Raw genomic sequence first — 17,060 nt, forward strand, 5'->3', positions numbered from 1 at the left:
GAGATGTGAAGAGAATCTCACACATACACACTGCTCAACAGAGCATCAGAGGAATAATTAATCCTAACACATTAGGATGAAATCAGCTTATTTGTTGTAGTTTCATAAAGCTGAGAAAGACACTCTGAACCCACATTGTGAAGTGAAGATGGTCTCTGCATCAAATTGCTCCCAGCCATGAGACAGGAGACACTATATCCCCACAGAAGAAAGGAGTGGACATTGACAACCTGCTTAGGGCAAGCTGGGATGGGGGATACTGAAAAAAGAATAAAATCAATGTCAGCATAAGAAGCCCACACATGGCACAAAACCCAGCTGGCTTATTGCTGATAATTTTTAGCACCCTGGGACACAGAGCAGCAATCATCTGATACCTGCCAACAAAGCATCTCAATTTGAAATAGATTTCTCTACCATCCCAAGTCCTTGAGGACAGTTTTAGTTCCCTCAAATGTGAGGGAAGGAGACAGCCAATAACAGACGAGCAGCAGGAATTTGTGCCCACCTTATTACTCCTGGGCAGAAAATATTGACCAAGGCATCCAGAGAGAAGGCAACAAGCCAGTGTTGTAACAAGTGACCTAGATGGACTGAGAACAGCAGTCATTTGCCTCCAATACTCATCTCATCAAGTCTCCTTATTACGTGTTGAATATGCGAATTTGGGCCTGCTAATTAGTTCCTATGGCCACATACCTTTCTTCCAAAAAAGAAGAAAAAACATAAATATTTAAAAAGTTGTGTAAAATAAAATAAAATAAAATAAAATAAATAAAAGCAGCAGACTTCATGTTTGCATGGCTGTGTTAATTACAAAAGACAAAGTGACTGCCTGAAAAGCAAACTGCATGACAGCCCAGCAGGCAGCCCCTTTCTCCAGTGCATGACACACCATAAATGCAGCTAGCATAGGCTAACCTAGAGATTGTCATAAAACTAATTTCTCCACTGATATAATAAATTTTGATATATCCAAGCACAAAAGTATCATATTTACACAAAAACGTTTATCTGTGAATTCACAGGGAAGCCTATTCAAATAATCAATACCGGTTTTAAACAAGTCCACCGTAAATAACATTCTGTTGTATCCTAAGGTAACTAAACAAAGTTTTGCAATGCTCAGTTCCTTCTGTTTTCATTATTTCAATGTACAGTTGATTAAGTTTCATGTCAGAACAAGTTTCACCTCAACTGCATTGGAGATTTGCCTGACTTATAAAGTCAAGCTGTTGTTCACCAGCTTCCTGAGGTGGACTACACAATATGAAGCAGCCAAGAAACAATTTCAGGAGGGAGACCAAGTACAACTACCTGTAGACAGATATCTACTGAATTTTAATAGGGAAAACCAGCTAAATACATAATATTTTATAGTCATCATTTGCTAGGGAAGTTATGCTAAGTACATAAATGACTGCAGAAATTACTGCGCTGCTTTCCAATTCTCTCTAGCTAGTTAAACTTCGTGAATATTACTACTACCAAAGTGCAGTTACATGTTTTCTGGCCCACTGAACTACAAGCTGTTAGGAGGGAGGGAAATTAAGAGCACTTTCTTTCCAAATGTAACTAGGTTTAGCTTCTTTCTTTAAATAAAGTTCAGTCCTGTCTGAGATTAATGAAAAGACAACAACTAGAATTAGACAGCTAGATAAATAGATAGTGTCCAACTGACACATGCCTCATGTGTGTATAGTGCATGATTGGCAGACCTGCAGAGGCACAACTTCCCAGACAATCTGTATAACTCCTGCACCCCATCCTGGCTCCTGTTTGTTCAGCTCCACTGCTGTGGAGTCCCTGCTCACAGAGGCCAAAGGATCTGGGGGTATTGACACCACCCCAGCTTCACACTGAAGTACCCTACTTACACTTCTGTCAGGCAAATGCACCTTATATTTGCAGAAAAAAAAAGAGAGCATTATTATATTTTTCCTTTGCTGCTTCTTATATGTAACTAAGTGGAAATCATATCCGAATTTCCCAAGCTAAAGACGGCCTTCCTGGAAACAGGCAGACAACCACCACACAGAAAGGGGCTAATAGCAGTACTGACTGCCAGCTCTTTGCAAAAAGCCATAGAGCTCAATCGAGAAAAAAAACCCAAAAACCACAAAACCCCAAAATATTGTGCTGTTCTTAACAGAAAGGCATGGTAAGAGATCCTCAAAATTGAACTTAAAAATTAAATCAACTAAAAAAATATAAAATCTGCTTTTATCACTAAATTAGCAGCCAGTATACTTAGCTCTCATATAGAAAGAAAAAAACAGTCATGAATTTATTTTTTTAATAGGACACATTATATCATATAGTCAATATTAAGAAATATTCTCCTCCTGAAAAATACTTTTTAATTCAAAAGCCCATTTTATGCCATTCATCATCATATCTGTATGAGAAAGCTGGAAGCAAGTGGCATTGCATTATCATTGCAAAATGAAACATGCAAGTCGATAGAAAGCATCTCTCTTTTTATAAATTCCATATTGGAAACTGCAATCCCAAATCTCTAGTAACTAAATCCCTCTACCAACATCAGTTGTGTACACTGAAGTAATTCTACAAATCGACCTTTTCGTGTTTTGATGATTAGTTACACACCCACAGATCTACCAGAAGCACTCAGCCACCAGTTTAGGGCACCTTCATGGAGAAGAAAGGACAATCAAAATAAAACCTTCTCCTGCAGAGGTTCTGTAAGTTGTCCCTAATCACTGCTAGGGTACAATGGCAAGAAAGTGGAAAAGTAGAGCGCAGTGTCTCAATAGTAAGAGCTTGTAGACACATGCCAGCTCTACGCAGAACAACAGAAAAATACAAAAATCTTCCTTTCAAAACATGTTTAAATTGTTACATTGTACCTCAGAAAGACAGTGGAAAGACATTAAAAAAAAAAAAAACACAAAAAAAAAAAAACAACAAACAAAAAAAAAAACAATAAAAAAAAACAAAAAAAAAACCAACCAAACACCAAAAAAAAAAAAAACCACCAAAAAACCCACAAAACCAAAGAAAGCTCAGTTAAAAATTAACCAGATTCTATAATTACACCAATCTTTGCAGGGCACACCACAGAGCAATTTCCTGGTCCTTCAATCTCTCTTTAAATCTAACAAAGGACTATCTCAATCACAGGCACTCCCTGATAAACTCCCATCCAAAGAATATCAACAAGAATTAAACAGAATTTCATGCTCTGACAAGTCCCTTGATACATCCTCTATCCTCCTGAGAGGTACTAATACCTCAGGGTGATTAGAGGAAAGCATGCTTAAATTAGAGTGCTCTGGTTGAATTGCCATTGAGGAAAAGTGGATAATTTCTACTGACTTTCTGCTGCCAAATAGTCATAACTCAGAAAACAATCCCACTTTCGAAAGGTTGGGATTTTTTTCTTAAAAAAATATCCAACTGAATAAACCTTACCACTAAATGTATCTGCAAATTCATTTAATTGGTATATTTGTCTTTTAGTGTTAGCTGAACAAAGAGGACAACCAAGACTAAAAACATTAATTAAAAGTAAATTTTTCATCTATTTCTCATGAGTTTTCCATCTTAACTTTTTGATTACAGATTGGATGGCTGAAATACAAAATACTTACTATGAAACTGTCCTGAAGCTTTCTATTCTTTCAATTACCATGCTACCTGTTGGAGGCAATCTTTCAGATCAAATCTGCAGTGTGTCAATTAGGGAAGTAAAGTTTATCCCAAAGAGCTAAAGACAACTTGAATTCCTGTAAGAATAGATTCTTACAATCACTAAGCTAGAATTCATTTACCTAGCAATCAATTCCCATAGGGGACAGTCAGTTCACATTTTATCTAGTTGTAATTTTTGTTAGACGAAGTTATCTCCTTGTTAGGCGTGGCACCTTTTGTTTGGGAGAAATTAAAATCAAAGTACTTTGTTAAACTGTTTTCCTGTAAACTATACACTCATACACAAATACTCATGTTGAAATAGGAAGGCAGGTGCCAAAACACTTAAAGAAGTTTCCATTTCTAAAACAAATCTCTGAATGGGTCAAATTTAGCTCCTTAACCGAAAGTAAGGCTGTCTTCCCGTGCTCGGGGTAACAAATGTAACACAACTTTCCCACAGCACCTAGGTACAACATCCCAGGCACAGCACACACCAGGGTCTCAGTTCTCCCAGTCACAGCCTCTTGCCTCCCAAATGTTGCCTTTGTAGATACATGGAGTTTGAACAGTTGCTCTGCGAACCTTAACTGTACCTTCCCAGTAATCACAGAGTACTTGCAAAAATCAGCTCGATAAAATCCCTGCACTATATAAAGTCCAATGAATTTATTCTGAAAATCACCACCTAAAAGGTTGCCCCTAGCCTTTAAAAGGTTTTGATTGGTATCTTCATTAATCTAAAGCAATGCAAGACAGTATCAGGAGCAATAAACTATTTTTTTTCCTTCAGTGCACAGATTTAAGACATATCTGTTCAGCCCAGCCCTGGGTTTTGGACATTGTCTCTGACCCTTTTGCAGCTCTGAACCCTGTCACTGGTTAGAGTTTTATGTCACACGCCCCACAGTTTCAGTATGGCTGCATATGACAATGAGTTTAGGAGAGCACAAGTATTTTCACATGGAGACACCTTCAATAATTGTGCCCACCTTCTTTAAACATGCCTAGTAAACTAACCAAACTGTACACTTTTAATTCTTTATACCACACACACCAAACAAAACTGAGAATCTCGTGTTCCTTTCTAAAGGAAACTTTGAATGAATATTCCCTATGCCAAGTTCCCTGCAATTCTTCCATAGGTTATCATGCTATAAAATTACTTTTTATAATCTGGCTCCAGGGAAGCTCCAGGTTACAGGGTTGATATTTAATTTTGCTGTTTAATTTTGAAGTTGTGCATGGCAGAATTAGAGGCACTTCAAGTTGACGTCTAATTTATCTGATGGAACATGGAGCTTAAAACACAGTCATGCAGCAATCATAGAATCGTATAAGCTGGAAAAGACCTTTAAGGGCTTCGAGTCCAACCATTAATCCAGCACTGCTGAGTCCACCTCAAATCACATTCCTCAGGGCCACATCTACATGCCTTATAAACATCTCCAGGGATGGTGACCCCCATACTTCCCTGGGCAGTCTGTTCCAGTGCTTGATAACCTCTCGTGTGAAGAATTTTTTTCCTGATATCCAATCTAAACCTCACCTGGTACAACTTGGGGCCATTCTCTCTTGTCCTCTCACTTCTACCTGGGAGAAGAGACTGGCCCCCACCTCACAGCAGCTCCTTTCAGGTAATTGTAGAGGGTGATAAGGTCCCCACTGAGCCTCCTTTCCTCCAGAATAAACACTCCCATCTCCCTCCCCTGACTATTGCTCCAGACCCTTCCTCAGCTTTGTTCCCTTTCTTTGGATGAGAAATGCCAATGGTTAACAACTCACCATGATTTACAACAGAGGGAAACACTTACCTGAGGGTAAGGGTCAACTGTTGCTCCTTTGACTTCACCAGATCTCCTACTCTAAAAGTTGCACAACCCAGGAAACTTCGCTAAAAATCAAAAGAGAAAGAAAAGATAACATATTCATTCACTTTTGTTACTTCTTTTGGTGTCACACTTGAAAATCTTTCTTTGGTACCTAGAAAAATATTGCATTTCAATATAACATTTTGACACTCTCCACTAGAATTTTTTTCTGTGCATCTGCAGCATGATCATCAGTAAACTGTTAAAAACTTTGGTTTATGGGCAGGAACCTCTCTCTTTTTTATTAGAACAGCCTAAAAACCTGACAACAGGTCATAAGATGTACAGCCACAGGAAAAATTTAATTCAGTACAAGTATTTGCATTTTGCATCTATTTCTTGCTGTTTTTTCTAATTTCTGGATTACAAGAAGTGCTAAGTTTTCAATGTTTCACCAAAGTTGTCGCTGTTATGGCTTCTTCTCAAGCCATTGGCACCACCATCCATGCATTCCCAATACAAATGTATTTGCTGGGAAGGTATTTTTAAATTGAGTTCAGCACAAGTTTATTAATAGGAATGTTGTATTTCTCTAGTTCTTGGCAATGTGTTAAAGACTTTTTCCCCCTATTTTCATTTTAAGGTGAACCTTGTCACTGCATTAAAAGTGCAGAGAAAAGTAGTAATGCAACTAGAATGCTTAAAGTTAAATAAAACTACACCACTACATTCTTTTCATCTATAAAAAGCACCCTTTACACCTAAAAAGAAAAGTACATGGAATAAAAAAGATGAAATCTTTTTTGCACTTTGGTTATTTTTTAACCTCTGCTCAAATCCTGCTCCACGCTGCTGAAATCCCATTTTGTCAACTTAGCCAGCAGAAGTATTCCTGCCTTGGGAACAATGAGAAAGACACTAACAGCCTACAGCCATCTTTTATCCATTTATCTTTCAAATATACAACACAATATCACTTGCTCTAAATAAATTACAATGAGATCATGACACGATGTTTAATTTTTTGCAATAAAACCATAAGAAGGATACAAAGTTTGCTTTTTATTATGTAACACTAAGCTTACTGTTGGGAATGGCAAATTAAAATTCCAGGCTAAATTATATACATTGTTGGATATACAAATTAAAGAAGAATCAAGTCGCTTTGAGTCAACTGAGGTTGCTGACAGAGAGCAACTTTCCCTTCAGGGCAAAACAGAAAAGGATTTGTTGCTGCTGAGAAGAGTAAAACCCCTTTAACTGGCTTTCTTTCAGGAAAACCAGCAGGATGCTGAATGTTTGAATGCAAACAGAAAAGCTCTACATTAAGATAAGTTTTCTTCCATATACAAATACAGTTCAAATAACAACTCTGAAATTAGGTAAGCACCAACACCGGCCTGCAGTTTGGCAAACTGAGTCATGAGGGATGGGGCTTGTTCCCACCAATGGCAAGGGCTTAGATTCCCTAAGCAGTGTGTAAGCAGCAAAGGGAAAAAAGACACACGTGGAGAATTTTGGAAAGACTGGAAAAAGAGTGGATCTGGGAAGTGATAAACAGGAAGAAAGGAAGAAAAAAAGGCCTGTAGGATATATAGAGAGAAAAATAACACAGCCACACAAGCAGAGATCACAGTTAGTTTTCAGTGCCAAAATGAAAGGTACTTCTACAAAAGAGACATCCAGGTGCAACCCACGGTGATGCAGAGCCTTGTTGGAGTGAACACACCGATGGTTCTGTCTTCCTTTAGATGGGTCAACATGACAGTGTTTCTGCACTAAAACTCTGCAGTCACATATTTAGCCCAGTTTATTTATTTTCTTCCAAGAGCATGTCCTTCTTTATGCTGTAAGAACACATTCCACAGCACTACGGCAGCCTTTATGCTGGTAATTGTCTACGGCAGCCTTTTTTCTGGCAATTCATGATATTTGAGTGCTTGTGTTTGAAACCTGACCATTTGGAAATGGGGAAGAGGGGTATTTGGAATGAAATTGATATAAGGTTTTATCATTCGGGGCTTCCTTCTGCAAGAAAACAGAACTATACATATATTTAAGAATCCTAAGTCAGAATCCTCACCTGACCAGAGCCAAGAGACAACTACACTGCTCTCTCAAAGTCCAAGAGCTTTGGTCAGTGTACCCAGTAAACATGTTTGAGTGCCAGATCTACTTCTCCAGTGTCATGAACTTAAAGGTGAATGATTTTATTGCCTTAAAACATTCTACTTAGTCTCTGTTTCATATTTTTATTATTTATAAAAATAAATATTTAGAAAACAAAAAAATCTTTGCTTGGCAACACAGAGCTATGTGCAAAATCAAATAAAGTTTTAAATGATCCCATGACTCAAATGAAGAGAGTTCTGCTAATGTTCAAGGGGTCTAATATCAAACTGGAGAATACTTTTTCCATACTGATTTAGACACCAACAGTCCGCCCTGGGGCCTGAACTGGCAGTCTACAAACCAATCTAACTTTGCCCACATGACTTGGAAAGGCTTGAAAAGTAGGCTTTAAACAGAATTGCTGCTGCAATGCTAATTGCAGTGTAATGTTCCTTTGGAATTTTGCTAGTGTCGTAGTCACAACAATAAATCTTAAGATACGTGTCTTGAGTAGTTTGATGAATAATCTCAGCTCGCTGAAGAGAGAAGGCTCTATAATGGCTATATGAAAAGTTAAAACACATCCATTATTTCACTAAGATTGAACTTGCTGCCAAGCTACAGATTTTTCAAACACTAGCTGAAGTCCTGAAAACTATGCCAAAAAAGCCCTGGTAAGGCAGAAAAGTCAACACCTTAGGCTAAAAATTTACACACCCCCCCCCCACACCCCCAGTTATTTTACATGTTTGCAGACAGATCTGACACCTGGACCAGGTGGTCTTGGTTCTTTTATTCATCTCTAGCAGGACCAACCTTTCCCACCCCCATCAGGTGTCCATACTATCTGGGAGGTTTTATCCCTTTCAGATACAGAAATACTTCCCAATACCTTGGTCAAACACTCTGTAGATCTACTCATCAAAATGAGTCCTCCATATGTTGCCAGTTTAATTTCTGAAAACACAAACCAAAGGCAACTCCTGCTACAGAATTTTTGATACACATGAAAACCAGAAGGTGATAACCCAGGCTTCTTGAGGCAATGCCATTCCAGACTCTCAATCTCATCCAGACTGCAGTATGTCATTAACAAGGAGCCTGCACAGTTGTGCTCGTCTCACGAGAGCTTCAGTTGAAAAAGATTTTCAAAAAGATGTGAACGGGATTTACATCAATCCCTGAGACTAACACTCCTGCCTTGATTATTTTATTCATTCAACCAAAAATTTTTGCTATTAAAAAGCTTGTCAGCTCCTGTTGAGCATGTGAGTGTCTGTGCCTGCTGATGAGAAAAAAAAAAAATCAATCAATGAAAATAATTGCTTACCCCAACATCTGCTCTTGGCTCCTTGTGATCAGGTAGGACACTGGTGCGCACCTGAGAGAAGGGAGGGGAAAAAAAAAAGGCAAGAAATCATTACATTTTCAGTTGTTGCTTTCCAATTAGAATGAAAGAAGTGCTCATGCCTTTCTTTCCTCCTATTTTTGACATTTTGCAGATAAATTTAAAGGGATCTATATATGTATATATAATTTACAACAACTAGCAATTGAAGCACAATATTTTCTGGCTCCTGTGAACAAAGTCTCTCAGCACTGCCCTTTTATCATTCTGAACTTTCCTGATTCTCTGAAGGGAGAAAAGCTTTGTTCAGTTATTCCTTTTTTAAAATAAGATTTTTTTGTCTGTAACTTGAATGACAGAATTCTTCATCTAGAGGTGTTACCTGGAAACAAAATTTCCAGCCTCAAGTGAAAGAGCAGAGAGTACATTGAAAAGTATTTCCACCAAGTAAATACTTGCCTTTGCCAGAAATCCTGATCCCCTGTTTCAGTGTATGACCCTGCCTCCTTCAGACACTTGCTGGGCATCTCTGAGGTGAGAGATGTTTGTAGGCATTCAGGGAAGGAAAGCCTCTATATTCTCCCCTACACAGGACCTCCAATTGTCCCAGTGTTTTCTGGAAGGTGGAGCTGCCACTGTACTCAACTTCTTCCATTCCACAAGAGCAAATATGGGATAACCTGACTTCCCCTTCCATATTTCCCAAAATATGGTACAGGTTGTTGTGTGGGTGAGTCTTTAGTGTCTTTATCATTTTATTTTTGAGTGGTGGTTGAGAATAGACAACTGATTAAACAGCAAATATTAAATAGAAAATGTATAAGAAAACCTCTGCGAGATCCCTGATGGCCTGCCTGGGCCAAAACCAGCCCTTTGGAATAACCTGCTGTAAAAAACAACACACAAGGGAGGATACACTGAGCATGCACATCTGTCTGACTACCTAGCCTAAATAACAGATATCCATTCCTCAAGAACAAACTTTTGGCTTGATTTCCAAGTAAAACTCACACTCATTTTGTAAATCTCTCTTCAAAGGATATTTTTTCCATTCCCACAAATATGACTCTCAGCTCCATTCTAGCTGCGACATAGTACATAAAAAGAAACCCTCCTTTAAAGTAAAGATAATTTAATTGTCTGTTATTCTAAATACATGCTGTTACAAAGCACCAATATAAAGTCCACAACAAAGACTTGACAAAGCAGAACTGTAGCTTTTCTCAGTCAGCTCTTGTCCCTTGATTCCCTACAGTGAGAACACTGTATTTTCCACAAAAGTCTGAAGATAGTAAAAAATGCAGTAATTAATTTAATGAGAGACAGCATACTTTAGAAATCTGTGGGAGTCCTCACTTGGATGCAATTTTACATTCAGATTTTCTACACTAATACATTAGCAACTCCAAAGCATTTAGCAATCTACAGAAAACTAGCATAAAAAGTTTAATAACTATATTTGTATCTCAAATTTACCTTTAAATACTTCAAGTCACAGATGAAAGTGAAATTAGTGACATTTTCTTGTTGGTGATACCCATCTTTCCCTTTTGAAGCCGAGGAAATAATTTGTAGCAGACCAATTTCTTAAAAGAAAGGTGGAGTATCAACACCAGGCCAAAAACGTTGTGTCATTTTAAGATGCTAAAAAGCTGTTCTATGTGCTAGCCTCAAAGATGTGACATCTGGCCCAACAAGAAGTGAGGTAGTTATATTTTATGGCTATTATTCAAGAAAAATATTAATGATATATATTCAAGAAAAATAAACTAATAATGTAGGAATTAACCTTCCTCTTCATCATTTACTTACATATTTGTAACCCAGCAGCAGTTCAGCAAATATTTTAGAGTGTATGTGTTTTTTTATGATATCAAGTTGTGCTTCACAGCAAGAGAAAGTTCAAGTGCCTTTTATGCTTACTGAAATCAAGGGAATTCAACATTCCTTTAGAATCATAGAATATTCCTTCTTTTGTTGGATAAAATCCTAGTTCAGAAGTACATATTTCTGCTTTTCTGACCCAACACAGGCAAGGAAAAGGATGCCAACATCTGACTAACCTAGAGCCTTCAATATAATAAAAGCATATTCCTGAATTTCAAATGGATTTAAAATACAAAACCAATTTCTGTTGCATTTTGCAATTCTGTTTGGTTCAATTGTGGGTTTTTTTCAACTCCTTTATAACCAGTGGCTGGACAGCTAAATGGAACTCTGTCTTTGGCAGGACTGACATTAGACTGCACCTTGCTTCTCCCCAAAATATATTTTGTTTGAAATTAAGTCAAATGTCTTGATCCAAGTGTGTGCAAATATGTGTGATTTTAGAAACAGTTTTATTATTTGATATTTATTAAAAAAGAAGCCACGTGTATGTAAATACATAGATGGGCAGTACAGTCTGATCCCTTTCAGGTTGTCTGTTGGTTGAGTTCCTTAACAAACTCTCTGAATGCTGCAATTATTTGGGTATCATTATGGGATGTTCACACAGGCCTCATTATAAACACAAAGTCAGCTCCTAAATATTTATAAAACATAAGAAACAAGTCAGTTCTAGTCCCAGTCCACAAAATGGAAGAGAAAAAATTGAGATAAATACAGAGGATTTGAAAGATCAGATCTCTTCCCAGTGCCTTTCCTGATTAAACAAACTGCTGCACTTTTTAAAACCTTGTCATAAATCAACTTCTCCCTACTGGCCCCCTCTAGAACAACAACAAAATAGAAATGGAATCAGAAAGTCAGATTTTAATCCCAAACATCCACTACTCTGTTAGAGTTTCAGTTCTCTCATTATTTACTCTAGGTTTTTCTGTGCAAAACGCAAACCTCTGAGTGGGGAGTTCATTTACAACTGGGGTACGACCATGCCTCCCTGGAATAGCACACACTACAGCTTTACCTCCCCAGACAAGAAGAGATCACAAAGATGTGCAATAAAGACACTGGTGACCTAGGATAAATGCAAAATATTCATGTCATGTATCCATTCCTGTGATTTTGTTTGTAGAATAACACAGTTACCTTTTTACACCACAGCTTGTTGTGCCAGGAACACCAGTGGACAAGAGTGGGCACTCATGATAGGTTTGCTTTTCTTTAAATCTCATACAGAACAATATGCAATGAATAATGCATTTGTCACAGACATATCTGTTCAATTTCTCTAGGCATAAACGCTAAATTCAGCTTTAATGAACTGTACTTTAGGAGAAGGCAGTTTTATGTGATTAAAAGGAACATTTCTTTCAGTCATTTGCAGCACTCTGAGCCACATTCACACTCACACTGTCAAAGTACAGAAAACACATTCACTATCATTAGTGACTCTTTTGTGCCTGCCCTTAATTAAAGCCTTTGCATTTTGGTTGATGATCAAAGGTCATGTTCAGAATGCACTCAAGTTTCGCAAACAAATAATGCTAGATCCTTTTCTTGCCTACTATGGATTTATTCCATCAAAAGGCCAGAGGCTTCCAATGACTTCCCAGTACCCACTGCTGTTGGCTGCTCAAATGCACTCTTCTGTCATCACTGCTATACACTCCTGGCACCTCACAATAACTAAGTACACACATCAAGCAAGGCTAGGCAAGATAAAAGAGACTCCTGAAAGCAGTCACTGAAAAATTCACTTGCACTCCTTCAATAAACCACCTTCCAGGAAAGTACTCCAAACTTCAGTAAAACTGAAGTTGTATGGGAACACAACGTGCACACACATTAACCTGGAGGTGACCTGAGACAGTGTCCATCTGCACCTTTGTGCCTCCACAGGGAAAAGAACACTGAACTGTGCTAACACAGCCTCTCACAGACAGCAGCCATGGGCAATCAGCCCCATCCTCAGCACCACTGCCTGCCACCCAGCAGCACCACCACCCATCAGAGTCCAGGAGTTTCTTGGAATTTTTCAGTCAAAGAAATCACAGCTTCATGTATTTGTGCTGGGTGAGCTGAAAATGCCAAAATTGTTACGAGGTTCTGCAACAACATCAATCAGCTTTTATAGGACAGAACCCATTCCAGTACATGCAGCAAAATATTTTTTAAAAGAAGATATTTTTCATTCACCAGCTATTTATTTTCATCATATAGATTAACAATTTGCTAAATAGTTCAATCAACATATTGTAGTCAGCAAAGTAAAACACTTCCATCAATTTTGTGTTGGCTAAGTGCTTATTGAATGGAGGACAACACCAATACAGTAATTTTCCAACCCTTAGTGCACAATTATTTCCAACAGTTCACATAAAATAAAAGAGAACGTGTTTTCCCAATGGGCATGCACATGGTATTGCAGAGTTTACAGTTCCAATAGAAAAACTGATAGGCAGAGAAACTAATAAATGTTAAAACTGAGTTAAAGACGAAAAAAAACCCAAAGGGAATACAAGTTTATCAAATCACTGCAATGTCTTATAATAACCATAAGATTTGTATTAAATGTTAATTAAATTTAAACTTATAAAATGTTTATATATATTCCCTACTACAGATAGTAGGGAAAATACATGTGCCCCTATTACTTGCTGTGTAGCTACTGACAGTTTCATCTGTTTACTTATCTGAAAAGGTCAAACAGAAGGGCAGGACTATCTGCATCCTTTCCATAGGCAGTGTGTCAATGTGACTCCTTTGCAGAGCGTGGAGTCAGGACCATTCATTTGTGCAGTGCTGACACTGTGTGCTACCCCCGGGCACACTTCTCAAGATGTAATATGGGGATAAGAGAAAAGACATGCTTCTCAGTCTCAAAGAATCTCCATAAACTGCGTTTCTTTCAGACATCTCTAGAGCTCAGTATCTTTCTCTGTGTAGGCTGCATCTTCGTGTGCTCTCTAGAGAGCAAATGGCACAAGAGAAGCATCATGAGATCCCCCAAGCAAAGACTGAGGTTAACAGAATTTAACAGCTCACGTAGGTATGGAACTTGGTGTATGAATAATTTGCAGAAAAACACAAAAGCCTTGAGTGTTCGATTACAAACACAGTTTTGTTTGTCTATTTTTAAAGCTTGGAAATTTGATCAGAACTGCCTTAAAAGACCTCACAGTTCAGAAGGAACAGATTACTTAGAAACTCTCCCCATACTGAGCGCACCACAAAAAACATACCAACTCTGCAGCATCCACATGGAAGCTGAAACTTCAAGTGACAGCAAAGATGCATAGATTATGAGCGCTTTGGGGCATGCAGCAAGAGAGTCAGATCTGATCCAGCAAGGCTTATTAACTCGGCATAATTGCCAGCCACAGCAGAGCTGCACCACTTTGCACTGTGCCTCAATGCAAAATGACACGAGCCCTATCCATACAAGCGCCCAGTGCAGCTCACATTCCAAGCACAGGTTACACAGTGGGGACAGGGCCCAGCATGGATCAGAGCTTCAGCTGCTGGCACTTGGTGCTGCAGACTACCAAACACCACCAGTGTGTGCAGAGAGGGAAAAAAGGCAGCTCCTGTTAGCAGCCTTTCCCCCACAAAACATTAGGATCACACACACAGCTTGTTCCTCAGTACGCTGCAAAACAACCTGAAAATCACAGAGCTGAAAAACACCCCTCTGGAACACACTTGTAACCACCTCCCCATAACCAGGTCTATTCTATTGCACAGTTATTTACTTTCATAAAGTAAATAAATAACCCTGAAGGCAAAGTCATAAGATTGATTTGTCTCTTGTAGTTACTGGAAATAAGAAAAAGATGTCAAATCTAAATCATCTTTAATAAGCTTTTAGTGTATGCAGTGAAAAAATGGAAGGAAGGAAGAAAGTGTTTATTCTTCTCAACATAGCACACAGCATGAGCACTGGATTCAATTTTTTAACCAGCCTGAAACAGCTTTTTTTCTACAGACAAAGATCTGTCAGATGTAAGGTTATGCGACAGATTAAAAGTGACAAAGAAAAACGGCCTCTATAAATTAGAGGTAATTATCATTTGAGTCTTAGCATCGTGGAAAACGGACATTCTGTTACTCAAAATTAATTTTCTCTTTATTGAAACTTGGGGTACAGATACTCGGCCAGTAGCAGTTGCTGCAGAACATGGATTTTTGGGGAGGGGAAAAAGCTGCGTGCTGCTGCACCCAGTTAAACCTTCTTGTGTTGCATGACGAACTCATCATCACTCCCCTCTTAAGCAGCTCCCAGTAAAGCACAACCTTTGCACTGCACCTCCAGTGCACACTTTGAGCCCACAAAGGAACACCTACAGGAGATGGTTCAGGCATTGTAGGGGCTCCAACACTGGCACAGAGTGTGTAACCACGGCAGGGAAGGGACACTCATCCCTGGAGTCCCCCACAGCAATGAGGGCTGACTGACACTATCTGCTGGGTTTGTCAAGCAGTCGAATTTTTGCAATGAATGACCACTGGTAACAAGCTAATGAGCTACAGTCTTTTTCCTCCATCTTTCAGGCTATTTTGAACAAAGCCCAGTGATGTGAAGTAGCCTTCTAAAGTCTTAATAGGTACTGAATATTCTAGGCATTCGGTCAATTATAATTCTAATAAAATATAATATGAAAACATTTAAGTCTGTAGCTGGTACAATCAGCCAGTAGGCCTTGCCCCCTCCCCATAATAATTTCCAGGAATGATCCCTTTAAAGTCTTATACTGGGAATAAGACATAATAAACATAATTAGATATATGTTTTATACTGGGAACAATCTTCAAAATTTGAAGAGTAAAAATCCCCTTCAAAATGCTTGTAATGCCTCCTCTTCCCAGCTTTCTTCCACTGTGAAATAAAATTCACAGAAGGCAAATTCTGGCTTCTGTCAGCAAGCTACAGATGGAGCATTCCTGAGCTCTTCTGGCTCCTCATTTACTCGGGCCAGCCAATGGGGACTTGTTACTTGCTCAAATCCAAATACCTCAGGCTGGTTATTGCAATGCCACTATCCAAAAATCCCTGAGACAGACTCCACAATCCAAAACCAGCAGCAGTTAACGGCAGCCAAAGAAATCCAGATGTTCTGACAAATGATATCCCACAGAATACTCACTCCAGAATGATGAACAAAATAGGACACAGGAATATAGATGTAGGTGGGTTTTATCACGCTTTTTCACCCTACTCCCCACACACCCAGCTGTGCACATTGCTTCAGCAAAACCAGGCTATCTGGCAATCTCGCAGTCTGTCTGCCTGAGCATCTTGCTCCCCTGAAGCAGCAGACTCTAACCCAACTGTTCATGTAAGAATTTCAGGGGAAAATGCCTTCCTAGAATCCAAGATTTCAGCACTGCTCACAGGGCCTGAGGCAGCTGGGTAGGAAAAGAAAAAAATAGTAAATCTCATTCCCATATGAATATCAGAGAACCTGTCCAAAAAACCAGGCTAGAAAAGCCAAGGAAAGAACTTGTACTCCAGCCATTTATTTCAGGGGAAACTTGAGAAGAGACAAGCCAAAGGTGGTAGAAGTACTTACAGTTGTCTGATGGACACCCAGGTCAACTCAGTCTCATGCTTTAGTGGATGGCAGACAACATGAATTAAGGCAAGTGTTACTGGACTGATCAGATCAACTCAATGGCATCATAAAATTTCCAGAATGTGATGTTCTGCCTCAAAATTTCAGCAAAATTTGAATTTTGACTCTGAATATCTGACAAGTTGAAATCCCTTTCATATACTTTAGTGAATAAACAGCCTTTTTTGAGTATGCTAAAGTCTGTGTTTCATAATTTGTGTCTATTACCATAAAAGTTGCATTAAGAAATCTTACTTTAAATTAAACATGATGCCTTTTCCACTGATGAACCAGTCACAAGAAAAAGAATTTGTATTAGCATCTTGTAGAGGTATTTCCAACACTGCCAGTTCCTCAACATATTGTAACATTTTCTCAAATGACAAAAGGTTATTCCTGTATTAAACACAGGAGAAAAAGGTCTTGCTGGCTTAAACAAGTCCAGACTTTCCAATACTCTACACAAAATATCCCTGTCCTCTGATTCATGGAAGAGGGTGAAATAAAGAACTCAGAACTTAACTTCTTGGAGCAGTCACATCCCCAGTACACAAACCTCCAAAGTTCCCTTGAGAAACTGGTATTATCCCTGTGCCAACACCTGAGTGTTGGGGGCTTTAGGTTCAATATTTTAAAAGA

At 38.7% G+C, this 17,060-nt stretch overlaps 1 protein-coding gene across 9 annotated transcripts in view; it reads right to left on the reverse strand.

Annotated features, from left to right (window-relative positions):
- The window catches only part of INPP4B (inositol polyphosphate-4-phosphatase type II B), a 294,594-nt gene that overhangs the window by 110,451 nt on the left and 167,083 nt on the right, over positions 1–17,060 (reverse strand). For all 9 annotated transcript variants that reach the window (XM_066317988.1, XM_066317992.1, XM_066317991.1 and 6 more), the window contains 2 exons: positions 8,908–8,958; positions 5,469–5,548 (listed from right to left, as the gene is read on the reverse strand). In XM_066317988.1, coding sequence (XP_066174085.1) covers positions 5,469–5,548; positions 8,908–8,958 — 131 coding nt within the window. The remainder of the gene's footprint in view (positions 1–5,468; positions 5,549–8,907; positions 8,959–17,060) is intronic.

Source organism: Sylvia atricapilla, chromosome 4, assembly GCF_009819655.1.
Source record: "Sylvia atricapilla isolate bSylAtr1 chromosome 4, bSylAtr1.pri, whole genome shotgun sequence".
NCBI lineage: Eukaryota > Metazoa > Chordata > Aves > Passeriformes > Sylviidae > Sylvia > Sylvia atricapilla.